Raw genomic sequence first — 12797 nt, 5'->3', positions numbered from 1 at the left:
AATCCAGTCATCTTTCTCACAGAGATGCCCATGGCATGAATAGCCATGTACAAATCAATGTAATTCACTCTGAAAGTAATGCCTACTATTTTTTTCCATGGAAAGTACAACAGATACATATACCAAAATACCACTTTCTGATTTAACAAATTCTGAGCAACAAAAACACTATTTTTCAACATCATCATCAACATTAGCCATGCACTCTCACCAGCAATGGACAGGAACCTGCATGCTGTGCTTGTAACAATCTGCACCAATGGAGGTGACCCACTGTCCTCACTGTTGAAATGCACCATCCACAGCCTCACTTTATTCATTGTTTAGTCTCCATAAATGTTCAGCAAGTGTTGAAGAACATAAGTCATTGCTGAGGAGACCAGCTTCAGAGCAGGTAAGACTGCGCTGGGGAAGGGATCTATAGCAAAGAAGCCGACGAAAAAGCTCTTTTTAGGGCTGGTTTTGAAGGCAGCAAAAAGCACGTGGTCGGCGCCGGGAGCTGGCAGCTTGTGGGCGGGCTGCTGAGGCAGCAGGGGTGGAGCTGGCCCAAATCGCGGTATAATTTAAACAGCTGGCCCTTATCTCTTGTACCTGACCTTGACTGCTCATTGGGAATTTAAAAGCAGCTCTTGGGAGGGCAGGAGCCGGCTCCTGCCCACATATCGCTCCAGGTGAGAACGAGGTGTTACCCGCCTTTGACACTGGAGAGGGTGGTCAGAGTGTGAACGCAGCCCACACTGCTCATACATTACTGCAGTAGCTGGTGTGGGAGTTGTGACTTGTGGCAGGACACATCAGTGCTTTGTCCTTGTCTTTGTTCAGGTGATCAGCTCTCCTACTGACAGACCTCGAGACCGCAGGTTCAAACATGGTCTCTACCAGGCGGCGGGCTTCCCCCAAGAGGACTGTGGCGACCCAGACAGAGGGCCTGCCAAGAAATGTAGCAGTTCAGGTCTCTGGCTGTAGGGAGTGCCTGAGCCTGCTGCTGCCAGGGGAGAATGGGAAGGATGCCACTTGTGCAAGGTGCGAGCAGGTGGACGAGCTTCTCAGCCTGGTGGTGGAGCTTAGGGAGGAGGTAGGGAGATTAAGAGCCATCAGAGAGTGCGAGCGGGAGATAGACTGGTGGTGTGACTCTCTGCGTGAAAGACAGAGAGATTGCACCCCCCAAACAGCAGTGGACCCTCTCCCTTGCCACGATCGAAATGAGAGAGCTAATTTGAGGGCAGAGGAGGAATGGCATCAGGTCCCAGCTCGGCGATGCGGGCAACCCCCATCCCGACCTACCTCGGTTCCCCAGGTGCCTCTATGTAATAGGTTTGAAGCCCTGAAACTGGAGGGTGCGGTGGTTGAGGGTGAAGTGGGAGAACTGCCTCCAAGTGTTCCCAAGAAGAGGCATCCAGCTCCACGCTTAATGACTGCCTCCTCCAGAAAAGAAAGGAGGGTAATAGTCATAGGAGACTCCCTTCTAGAAGGAACAGAAGGCCCAATATGTCGGCCTGCCCCCACCCGCAGGGAAGTGTGCTGCCTCCCTGGGGCCCGAGTCAGGGATATTTCCAGGAAACTTCCTAGTTTGATTCGCAACTCCGATTATTATCCCTTATTGATAGTCCAGGCTGGCAGTGATGAGGTCACTGACGGAAGCCTGAGAACTATGAAAAATGACTTCAGGAGACTGGGGAGGTTAGTTGAAGGAACAGGCGTACAGGTAGTATTTGCCTGTATTCCTACAGTGGCAGGGAAGGACGCTGAGACGACCAGAAGAACACACCTTATAAACACATGGCTGAAAGGATGGTGCAAAAGTAAGAATTTTGGGTTCTTTGATCATGGGGCGGTCTACTCGGCTCCTGGCCTGGGGTCTGCTGATGGGTCTCACCTGTCTCGAAGGGGGAAACGGATCCTTGCCCAAGAGCTGGCAGGACTTGTAGAGAGGGCTTTAAACTAGATATGAAGGGGGTAGGGGATAAAACCAGGCCTGCTAGAGATGAGCCTGGGGGAGCGGCAATGGGATTAGGGATGAGGCGAGGGGCTCGGCTGAAGTGCATCTACACCAATGCACGCAGCATGGGCAACAAACAAGAAGAGTTGGAAGCCATGGTGCGGCAGGCAAACTATGACCTAGTCGCCATTACGGAAACATGGTGGGACTGCTCCCATGACTGGAGTGCTGCAATGGATGGCTACAAGCTCTTCAGGAAGGATAGGCAAGAAAGAAGGGGTGGTGGTGTGGCTCTGTATGTTAGGGAGTGTTTTGATGTTACTGAGCTTGTGGCTGGGGATGATAAGGTTGAATCCCTATGGGTAAAGATCAGGGGAAGGGCTGACAAGGCAGATGTATTGGTGGGTGTCTGCTATAGACCGCCGAACCAGGATGAGGAGACAGATGAGGTGTTCTATGAGCAGCTGGCAGAAGCTGCGAGGTCGCCAGCCCTTGTCCTCATGGGGGACTTCAACTTCCCTGACATATGCTGGGAATTCAACGCAGCGCAGAAGAAGCAGTCTAGGAGGTTTCTGGAGTGTATAGAGGATAACTTTCTGATGCAGCTGGTGAGAGAGCCTACGAGAGGAGCTGCCCCGCTAGACCTGCTGTTCACAAACAGAGAAGGTCTGGTGGAAGATGTGGAGGTTGGGGGCTGTCTTGGACAGAGTGACCATGAGATGGTAGAGTTCTCGATTCTTGGTGGAGCCAGGAGGAAGAACAGCAAAACTGTTACCTTGGACTTCCGGAGGGCGGACTTTGAACTGTTTAGAAGACTAGTAGGGGGAGTCCCCTGGGATTCAGTCTTAGAGGGTAAAGGGGTCCAAGACAACTGGTTGCTCTTCAAGAAGGTAGTCTTACAGGCGCAGGAGCGGGCTGTCCCCCTGAGCTGCAAAATGAGCTGGCGGGGAAGGAGACCGGCGTGGATGAATAAGCAACTATTCTTGAAGCTCCGGGAGAAAAAGAGAATCTACCTCCTGTGGAAGAAGGGACGGGCAACTCAGAAAGAATACAGAGAAGTTGTTAAGATATGCAGGGAGAAAATCAGAAAGGCGAAAGCCCAGCTCGAGCTCGACCTGGCCACTGGAATAAAAAGAAACAAGAAATCCTTTTACAAATATATCAACAGTAAGAGGAGGACTAAGGAGAATCTCCATTCTTTACTGGATGAAGCCGGGAATGTGACTACTGAGGATAAAGAAAAGGCAGAGGTCCTGAATGCCTTCTTTACGTCTGTCTTTAAAGGTCAGACCAGTTATCCTCAGGATATTCCACTTTTCGACCAGGTGGTCTCGGCTGGAGACCAGACTAAACCACCCATGATTCAGAAGGAAACGGTCAGAGACCTTCTACTCCAACTGGACTGTCACAAGTCCATGGGGCCGGATGAGATTCACCCGAGAGTGCTGAGGGAACTGGCGGAGGTGATAGCCGAGCCGCTTTCCATCATCTATCAGCGCTCCTTGTTGACTGGTGAGGTACCAGAAGACTGGAGGCTTGCCAATGTGACTCCCATCTACAAGAAGGGCTGTAAGGAGGACCCGGGGAACTACAGGCCTGTTAGCCTGACCTCGGTGCCAGGGAAGGTTATGGAGCAGATTGTCTTGAGGGAGATCACGCGGCAAGTGCGGGACAACTGGAGCATCAGGTCTAGCCAGCATGGGTTCACGAAGGGTAGGTCCTGCTTGACCAACCTGATCTCCTTCTATGATCTAGTGACCCGCCTGGTGGATGAGGGAAAGGCTGTTGATGTAGTCTACCTAGACTTCAGCAAGGCCTTTGACACTGTCTCCCACAGTATTCTCCTGCAGAAGCTGGCAGCCCGTGGCTTGGACAGGTGCACTCTTGGCTGGGTAAGGAACTGGCTGGAGGGTCGAGCCCAGAGAGTGGTGGTCAATGGAGCTAAATCCAGCTGGCGACCGGTCACGAGTGGTGTTCCCCAGGGGTCGGTGCTGGGGCCTGTCCTTTTCAATATCTTTATTGATGACCTGGATGAGGGCATTGAATGCACCCTCAGTAAGTTTGCAGATGACACCAAGTTGGCTGGAAGTGTCGATCTGCCTGGGGGTAGCGAGGCCCTACAGAGAGATCTGGACAGGCTGGAGAGCTGGGCTGAAGCCAATGGGATGAGGTTTAATAAGACCAAATGCTGGGTCCTACACTTTGGCCACAGCAACCCCAAGCAACGCTACAGGCTTGGGGTGGAATGGCTTGAAGACTGTGTAGAGGAAATGGACCTGGGGGTGTTGGTTGACGCTCGGCTAAACATGAGCCAGCAGTGTGCCCGGGTGGCCAAGAAGGCCAATGGCATTCTGGCTTGTATCAGAAGCAGTGTGACCAGCAGGAGTAGGGAAGTAATTGTTCCCCTGTACTCAGCTCTGGTGAGGCCGCACCTTGAGTATTGTGTCCAGTTCTGGGCCCCTCACTGCAAGAAAGACATTGAGGCCCTGGAGCGTGTTCAAAGAAGGGCAACAAAGCTGGTGAGGGGTCTGGAGCACAGGCCTTATGAGGAGCGGCTGAGGGAGCTGGGATTGTTCAGTCTGGAGAAGAGGAGGCTCAGGGGAGACCTTATTGCTCTCTATAACTACCTGAAGGGAGGTTGTAGCGAGCTGGGGGTCGGCCTCTTCTCTCGTGTAACTGGTGATAGGACTAGAGGGAATGGTTTCAAGCTTCGCCAGGGAAGATTCAGGCTGGATATTAGGAAATACTACTTCTCTGAAAGGGTGGTCAGGCACTGGAATGGGCTGCCCAGGGAGGTGGTGGAGTCACCGACCCTGGAGGTGTTCAAAGAACGTTTGGATGTTGTGTTGAGGGATATGGTTTAATGAGAACCATTGGTGACAGGTGGATGGTTGGACTGGATGATCTTATAGGTCTTTTCCAACCTTAGTGATTCTGTGATTCTGTGATTCTGTGATAAGTGGGTGCTTTTTTTTTTTTTTTTCTGCGTGGAGAAATTCAGTGACACACCTTTGCTTCATATGCACTTCCATGTCAGACAGCAATAAATTGTAACAAAATACTGGGGGGAAGGTTCAGCCTCTACTACCATACCACAAACATCTGCTTCTGTCATTGTAGGCCAAAATCATAAAATAGAAGGCATTATTTTCTAAGTAGCCCTGAAATCACAGAAAATCACATCAAAAATCACAATCACTACACCACTTAACTGTTTGACTGTATTGGTGCTGAATTCTTGACAAGCCAGAAATTGTTTCCTACAAGACAGCTGCCAGGTAATAACATTCAATCCAGGCTGAAATAGATTACCTTCTAATTCTGCATTTTCTCTGATCAATAAATTAACTATTACATATACACTTAATAAGTGGAATTTTATTAGTGTGTTCACAGGGACTTAAATGTTCTTCTACTGTAACTGATGAAATAAACAGTATTATTTACTTGGGGTGGGGATATTGATATAGATACAGATTAGATATAGATGTAGATGTTTGATTACCCTTAGATTATTCCCAGTGAGTAAAGCTTTGCAAAGTGCAGTCACCAGCAGTGGTGTGTTTCTGGGTGCATGAAAAAATGCCAGTATCAACATAATACAGGACCAACCATAAAATATGAGACTTTAATACAAGTCTAGGGAAAATTAGCTTTTGAATGATAAATAGCATGACATTTGTTCCCTAATGGAGGTAACCTAGGATTCTCAACAGATGTAGTCATCCTGCCCAAGTGTACATTTAGAAGCTCAAGTTATACTGCGTGTAATATTTTGTGTATAACATATTGATAATAAAAATACAAATATAAAATGGAGAAGTTATGCATAGCAGAAGTAAGGTCAGGTAACTGTAGAGCAACTGATGAAATCTAAAAATTATTTCAATATTTCTGCTTTTCTTGCCCACTCCCCCCTCTTCCCTCCTCCCCTGTAGGTTACAGTTTATTTTCTGTCTTTGTGAAATAAGTCTCCCAGATAAAAGACCCACATCAATTTTTATTGACTTTGATTATGTATTTATTTTTACCAGTGAATTCTGAATATCAGCTCAACAAAATTTCCCCTAGAAAATATGCACATATACACAAAACCTGTATAAAGATGATGAATTTGCTTCTTTTCATCTGTACAAGTTTAAGATTAGAGTGGCATAATCCTTACAGAGGTAAAAGATAACACTGAGATACGTGGATCTTGAAACACTTTTCACATCTTCACCAAACTAGATTCCAAAAACTTGTCTGTAACCAAATACGGACAGAGCAACTTAAGAGAGGCCTTGCTGGTATTCTCACTATGTTTTGCTCTGCTCAGGGTGCCTGCAGCAAGGCTTCCCTTTCCTGCTTTTGCATTACTCCTGTTTATTATTGTTGTCCAAAACAGAACAAAACAAACAAAACAAACAAACAAAAAAGCAAAAACCTCAAATCCTTTCCTTAAATTATTTCAACATAATGAGATCCCTTATGAAGCAATGAAAATGGATTTTTACTACTGGTTGACAACATAAAGGCATGTCAGTTTATGGATGAGTTTGAAAAAGGCATTCTGTTATGTCACGTTCTCTCTCTTTCCACCTCTGGAGGAGTGATCAGCTGCTTCTGTCAACTTGCTCCTTGTACAATATGCTGCCTAGTCCAACATCCTCTGTGTCATTCCCAGTCTTCCATCCATTCCCTGATTCACTGTCAAGGCTGATGTGCACAAGTGCACTGGTAAATGTAACTGAAGTGAAATTTTGCTTGCTTTTAATTTATTTTATTTTATTTTATTTTATTTTATTTTATTTTATTTTATTTTATTTTATTTTATTTTATTTTATTTTATTTTAAACTTTTTACATTGCCCAGTACCTCTGCCTGTTGGGATGGGTGAAAGGAGGGTGGGGAGACACTTGTGCTTTGCACACAGGATAGAACTTCCCCTTTCATCAGTCTTGAGGAACGGACTGCTAGTGAGCTGTGAGCTCTGGAGTGATGTCTGGAGTGACATTTTAGTATGAGGAAAGACATTTCACTTATTTCTCCTGTGGTAAAGGTAGGAGGTAGAGGCTGGTATCTTGGCTGATTACAAAGAACAATAGTCTTGTTTAGTCCTTCTATTCTTCAGGTTAGCACCCTGAGCACTAGGGTTGAACTATAATGTCTTCTTGGCCATCATGCTTCTTGGGCTCAGCTGCCAGGGACTGTAAAAGAGACTGAAGCACAACTGCCATCATTTCCTTCTAACACCCACCACAGATTCATGCCACAAGAAAACAATTAAGCTGATGTCCTCTACACTCCAAGATACTTTGGTCCCTCAAAGTTTAAACATCATGTATTTGAAGCTTTCTTTAAACTGTATTAGTCATTCTGCCTCACGAACTAAGAAATGAATCACTTCCCACAAAGAAATTCATGGAAATATACTTCCATGAATTTTTGCCTTGAATACCAGGAAGAAATAGCTGTGAGGCTGTATGGTTTATGTCATGTCACCCTGCCATGCCTTTTGATTGTATGCATATATTATCCTCCCTCAGCAGTGAGGGTTTGTTCATAAATATTCCCTGTGCTTCCCAATTTTTGAAAGCTTAGTCCTGCTCTTTTCAAGCTCAACAAGGCTACTTTTTCTTTACACTCCACTAGTCTACTGATCATTATGAAGGTTTTACTCAGCAGTTACTACCTCCCCACTCTTTTGCAATCTTAGTTGTTGCAGCTTTCCCAGAAGTGAAAATACAAAACTCCCCATTTCACCATCATGCTCTGAACATCTGAGAAGTTAGCACTTATGATATTTATGGCGATTATATTAGTATGAAGACTTGTAAAATGAATGTGATAGTTTATGTCAGGAATTGCTATTTCATCATCTTTTAAAACAGAGGCAGACAACCCTGAGAGGCTTGTGTTTATTGTTTGAAGGGTCTTCTCTTCACAATGACTGGAGATATCTTTTAATACAAGCCAAGATGATAGCAGATAGATTGATCAGCTGTGCTCTCCTCTGCTCATTATTTCTGCATATCCTCTCAGACTTATATGCTGTATATTTGGCAAACATCAGTATATATATATAGTTGAATTTCAGATGAATTGGATATTTGTATATCCAGTATTTGTATATTACAGTATATGTACTGCAATACTAGACAGTGTTTACTTTGTAACCTAATTGCTTGTGAGTGTTATTTGTCAGAAACGGCAGTTTTGGTCCAGAGGTAGTGTGAGAAAAAAATCATAGAACAAGGATATTGTAAGTCTCTTTAGCACACAAGTGTCTGTCTCCACATCACAGATCTGCCAACAAGTACCTATGGAATTATGCACTACATTTAGACAGTGCCTTCAAACCCTGGAGCTTCAGTTCTCATAAAATTTTCATAGTTTTACAACAAAGATCCATTGCAGCTATCCAGATCTGAATCCACTGAAGTGCAATTAGAACATTTTTCCTCTAGAAGAATGACCACAAAAAAGCCTGTAGTCCTTTTCAAGAATCTGTGTTCAGGGATGTATTGATATTACAGAATATCAATAGTCTTTGATTCTATCTGAAAAGAGAAGACAATCAGACCTTCAGCAGTGTGCTCAATTTCACACAGGAAATAAGAAGGTAAGACTTCAGACACATTACAGAAAATATATTGCACTTCTTTCCTCAAGGCATCATACTGTCTGAAACAAGAGGATCAAGGCTTTTATTTTCTGTCAAAAAACTGAAAAAAATACACTTGAGAGAAGCTTTCCTCCCTTATTTGCTAGTAAGTATTGAAGTTAACCTGATTTGTAACTGATAACTTTTGGTACACAGCAGCTGAACCCAAATGACCCAGCCTCTCTGACACTGTTTCAACCTGTGTCTGGCACAATGTCTTGCACACAGCACAGACAAAAGTGGTACGAAGATCAGTGCTCACAGGAGACATCAAGTTTCTACATGTAATTTTCTGCCACTGAAGTGCTGTACCCTTTTTTCCTTCTCAGAGTTTTACCTGATAACAGGTTTATAGCTCATGTACAGCTACAAATGAGAACATTTCTGCTTTTTCATTGTACTGCAGTGTAAACAGGATTCTCTCTAAATCTGATACTACGAATCCACAGATCTTTTTGAAGAAAATAGTGTCCTAGCTGGTAATCTGTGAGCCACATTTCAGCTCTGGGGATGCAGCACATCTAAATTGTGCAGAGGAAGCAGAAATGCTGACAAACCCAGAAAAACAGCAATGACAGTTTATACAGCTATACTCATTTGATTTACAGCACTCAGTAGTGGTTTTATTATAGTACAACTGAACATTTTGAAAGGTTGTTGAATATTTTGTCAATATTGTAGCTGAAGACTGAAATTGTCCTGTGACTTTTTTCCCCAACATGTCATCCCATCAAATCTTATAAGAAATGTATACGAGATAAAGCTTCATGAAATGAAAACAGTTTCTAACTATCCACACAATTGTTTCTCTATGGAAAAAAGTCACACGTTTGTCATCCAATAATTAGTACTCACTTCTGCAGTGTAGTATTGTAACCACTTTCCCATTCTCTGACATACTTTTTGTCCATCTTTAAAAGTGTAGTTTAACTGTCTTACCAAAATGATTTTAAAACAATTTTTTAGTTCATCCTACAGAGAAAAAGAACTGCTAGCCTTTGATTCTGTCTACCTGAAAAGAGATGACAGTCAGACCTTCAACAGTGTGTTCAATTCCACACAGGAAATAAAAAGGTAAGACTTCTGACATATTACATACATATTGCATCATATTTCAAAGCAAGTTTAGTACAAAAGGCCTAGATCATGTTAGTGAAAGGATACGCAAACCTTGATGGGAAAACATGAACTGAGATGAATACATCTCTGCTGATGTGGAAGGACAGCCAGAAAGTAAAAGGTGCAAATCAATGGGCAGGAATACTCAACTGAAAAAAATGTAAGATGGGAAAAGCTAGAGAGTAAATGATTAGGGATTATGATAGATCACAGCTAGAAAACAAAGCATTCAGTGCTGTCTCCTATAGCAATTTCTCAGACAAACTGATGAAGTATGAACTAGATATAAGGAAAATGAACAGAAAAATGCTGAACTATGGAGCTCAAAGCTTTGTGAATGGTGACACGAAGTCCAGCTGGAGGTCAGTCATTAGTGAAATGCCCCAGATGTATATACCAGGTCCAGAACTGTTTATTTTCATTAATAAACTGAATGCTGAGACAGAATGCACCCTCAGGAAGTTTGTAGATGATACAAAATTAGGAGGAGCAGCTGATACATCACTGATTGTTGTGCTGTTGTTCAGAGGGATTTCAATAGGCTACGGGAATGGTCTGACAAGAACCTCAAGGAATTTAACAAGGGAAAAAGCAAAGTGCTATCCTCATGGAGAAATAGCTCCATGCACCTCTACAGGGTGGGGACCAAGTGACTGGAAAGGAATTCTCAGAGTAATATTTTGGGGTCATGGTGAAAAAAAAAGCAGATAACAAACTGAGAATGCAAAAAAGGCCAATAGCCTTCTGGGGTCCATTAAGAAGAATGCTCCCAGCAGGTTGAGGGAGGAGGTATTTCCTTCCTTGCTGGTCAGACACATCTGTGTGCTGTGTTTATACTTAGGCTCTTCTATCCGGAAGAGACATAGACATCATTCAGTGAGTCTAGCAAAGGGTCATGAAGTTGAAGGGCTTGGAGGATATGAGCAGAGGACAAGAGAGATGGGTCTGGAGAACAGCAAGGTCAGTGGGATCTCATCAGAGAATGTAAATATCTGCAAAAGCTGTAATTCAGATGAAGCCTGGCCCTTCATTGCGGTGCCTAGTGGCAAGACATGAGTCAAATATTATGTGCTGAATTCAAGGAATTGCATTGCAAATTCCTTTACTGTGTGAACAGTAAATGCTAGAATATGTTGCCCAGATTGCCTGTGTAGTACACAAAAGAGAAAGCGGAGGAAAAATGTTGTCTTATTTCTGAGACTGAATAATCTGCTCTGTGTAATCTGAATAATCTTGCCTATGAAGAACAGAGTAGGAAGCAGAATGCTAACATTAAAACAAGTAAGATTCACTCAGGATGTTGGGATAAAAAATCTATGTATTTTACTAAAGAGCCTATGAAATCTTTGAATATTACTAACCAGTTTGCAAAGTGTCTCTCAGGGATGACAGTGGTATAGCTGGATCTAGCACTTGGCACACGGATGGATGAACTATAGAAAATCCTTGGTGTCTCCATACAAGGATTGTTTGATGATCTGAAGGCCAAAAAAGATGCAGTGAGAGAATGGTCAATGGTTCAAATACAGTCAAAATGTTTATGAAATCAAAATGGAGCCATGAACTGAATTTCGATTTATATTGTCATAAGGGTTCAGGACTGAGAAAGAAATGTCAAAAAAAGAAGATAATTATATTATACAGAAAATAAATTATTGACATAAGTTTCACTGAATATACTTTCAGGTAGAACTGACACTAAAAAGAAATAATAGTTCCTGCTTAGCAGAATTGTGATGAATAATTTCAGCTTTTGTAGTTGCATTTTTTTTTTTTTTCCCTTTTATTACTGTAATGGAGTGCTTCTGAGATAATTCAAATCATAATTTATGGCTTTTATCTTCTGATATGTTTCCTTATGCTTCTATTCAAACCAATCAGTCATCTACCTACTGGTCTACAAAGAATCTTTTGTTTTAAATTAGAATAATTTCACCAGCAATTTCACAAAATTTTAATTTATTTATACAGCTATGTAGCTGTCATAGCTATGAAGCAGTTTTGTTTGAGACAAAACATAAAATCAAATTATCTACAAAAAACTCTCAGATATAAATATGCTTTGGTATTTAGAATGAAGTAAATAGTGGGGTACACTGGAAGTGGAACTAAAAAAAGAGCTATGTGGATACCACTAATGTGTAGAATTAGGAAGTTTAGTCAGAAATTACTGTGAAGAGACAGTTGTGATATCATTAAATACAATGTTTAGGACCAGAAATGATCTCAAACTTAGTAAGTGAAGTGAAACAAATTCCTTTGCACGCAGCTTCAAATATTAACCATATTGTCCTATACTAATAGCATCTTATTCAAACAAAAATTACTTGAAAAAATGTTGTAGTAAACAAAGAATGTTTTCTTCTTCATTTCTCTTCTTCCTTTTTTCTGTTTTCAGATGATGTCTCATAATCATATTAAGCAATCATGACAGCAATGATGAACTTTGTGAGTGGCAGATGAGCTGAAATTAATTGCTGGATAAAGACAGAGTTCAACTTTGAATTTTAGCTGAACATCCCTCTATGACACAAGATATGGAAAAGCAAAACCACTTTCTCCTCTATTGAGCAGTTGCAATCATTGATGACTAGGCTGCTGTTGGTTTCTATTTATTTATTTATTTATTTATTTATTTTTGTAAGGGGGAATAGATTATTTCTGTAGTAGACATTATTATATTTACATTTGCTTCTTAATTTACACTTACAATTTATCAAGCTAATTTCACTTTACCTCCCTTGTAGTAAAATAAAAATTCTTTAAAAATCATTATTTTTCTGTTTTCTACTGGAAGAGATAAGATTCTTGGATTCATTTGTAGCATAGTGGGAAATAAAGACAAGCACATAATTGGGAGATGTCAGAAGCCTAAAGCTTGTGAGAATGAATTTTGCAAAAGAATCACAGAGCTTCAGCACATGACTACTTCCCTACAACCTCCTTGTCCAGTAACTTTGATCAAGCATTTCTTCCATACGATTTAAAGAATGGGTGATTGATCTTTACTCTCCATCCTCAATTGGGAAAGTTCACAAAGTTTCTTTTTGCAGTCTCATGTTTTACAGGTTTTTTTAAAGTCCTACAGTTTTT

The 12797-nt window shown here is 42.2% G+C and overlaps 1 protein-coding gene and 1 long non-coding RNA gene across 2 annotated transcripts; both read left to right on the top strand.

Moving 5' to 3' along the window:
* The first annotated feature begins 341 nt into the window (after nucleotides 1–341).
* On the top strand, nucleotides 342–1945 carry LOC149912986 (uncharacterized). Its single transcript, XM_090132114.1, has one exon. It carries the CDS (start codon nucleotides 869–871, stop codon nucleotides 1943–1945), a length of 1077 nt encoding a protein of 358 aa, XP_089988240.1. The 5' UTR covers nucleotides 342–868.
* A 7489-nt stretch (nucleotides 1946–9434) lies between these two features.
* LOC149912985 (uncharacterized) lies at nucleotides 9435–12347 on the top strand. Its single transcript, XR_016461496.1, has 3 exons — nucleotides 9435–9659; nucleotides 10546–10664; nucleotides 12103–12347. It is a non-coding gene; the product is annotated as an uncharacterized LOC149912985 (long non-coding RNA).
* Nucleotides 12348–12797: the final 450 nt, after the last annotated feature.

Source organism: Phasianus colchicus, chromosome Z (assembly GCF_987193195.1).
Source record: "Phasianus colchicus chromosome Z, bPhaCol1.hap1.1, whole genome shotgun sequence".
Classification (NCBI taxonomy): Eukaryota; Metazoa; Chordata; class Aves; order Galliformes; family Phasianidae; genus Phasianus; species Phasianus colchicus.
Note: the sequence above shows the minus strand (reverse complement) of the source record. Positions and strands in the feature narration are given on the sequence as shown.

What these genes read in the sequence shown, in the direction of transcription:
- LOC149912986 (XM_090132114.1), top strand. Translation starts at nt 869, where the DNA reads ATGGTCTCTACCAGGCGGCGGGCTTCCCCCAAGAGGACTGTGGCGACC.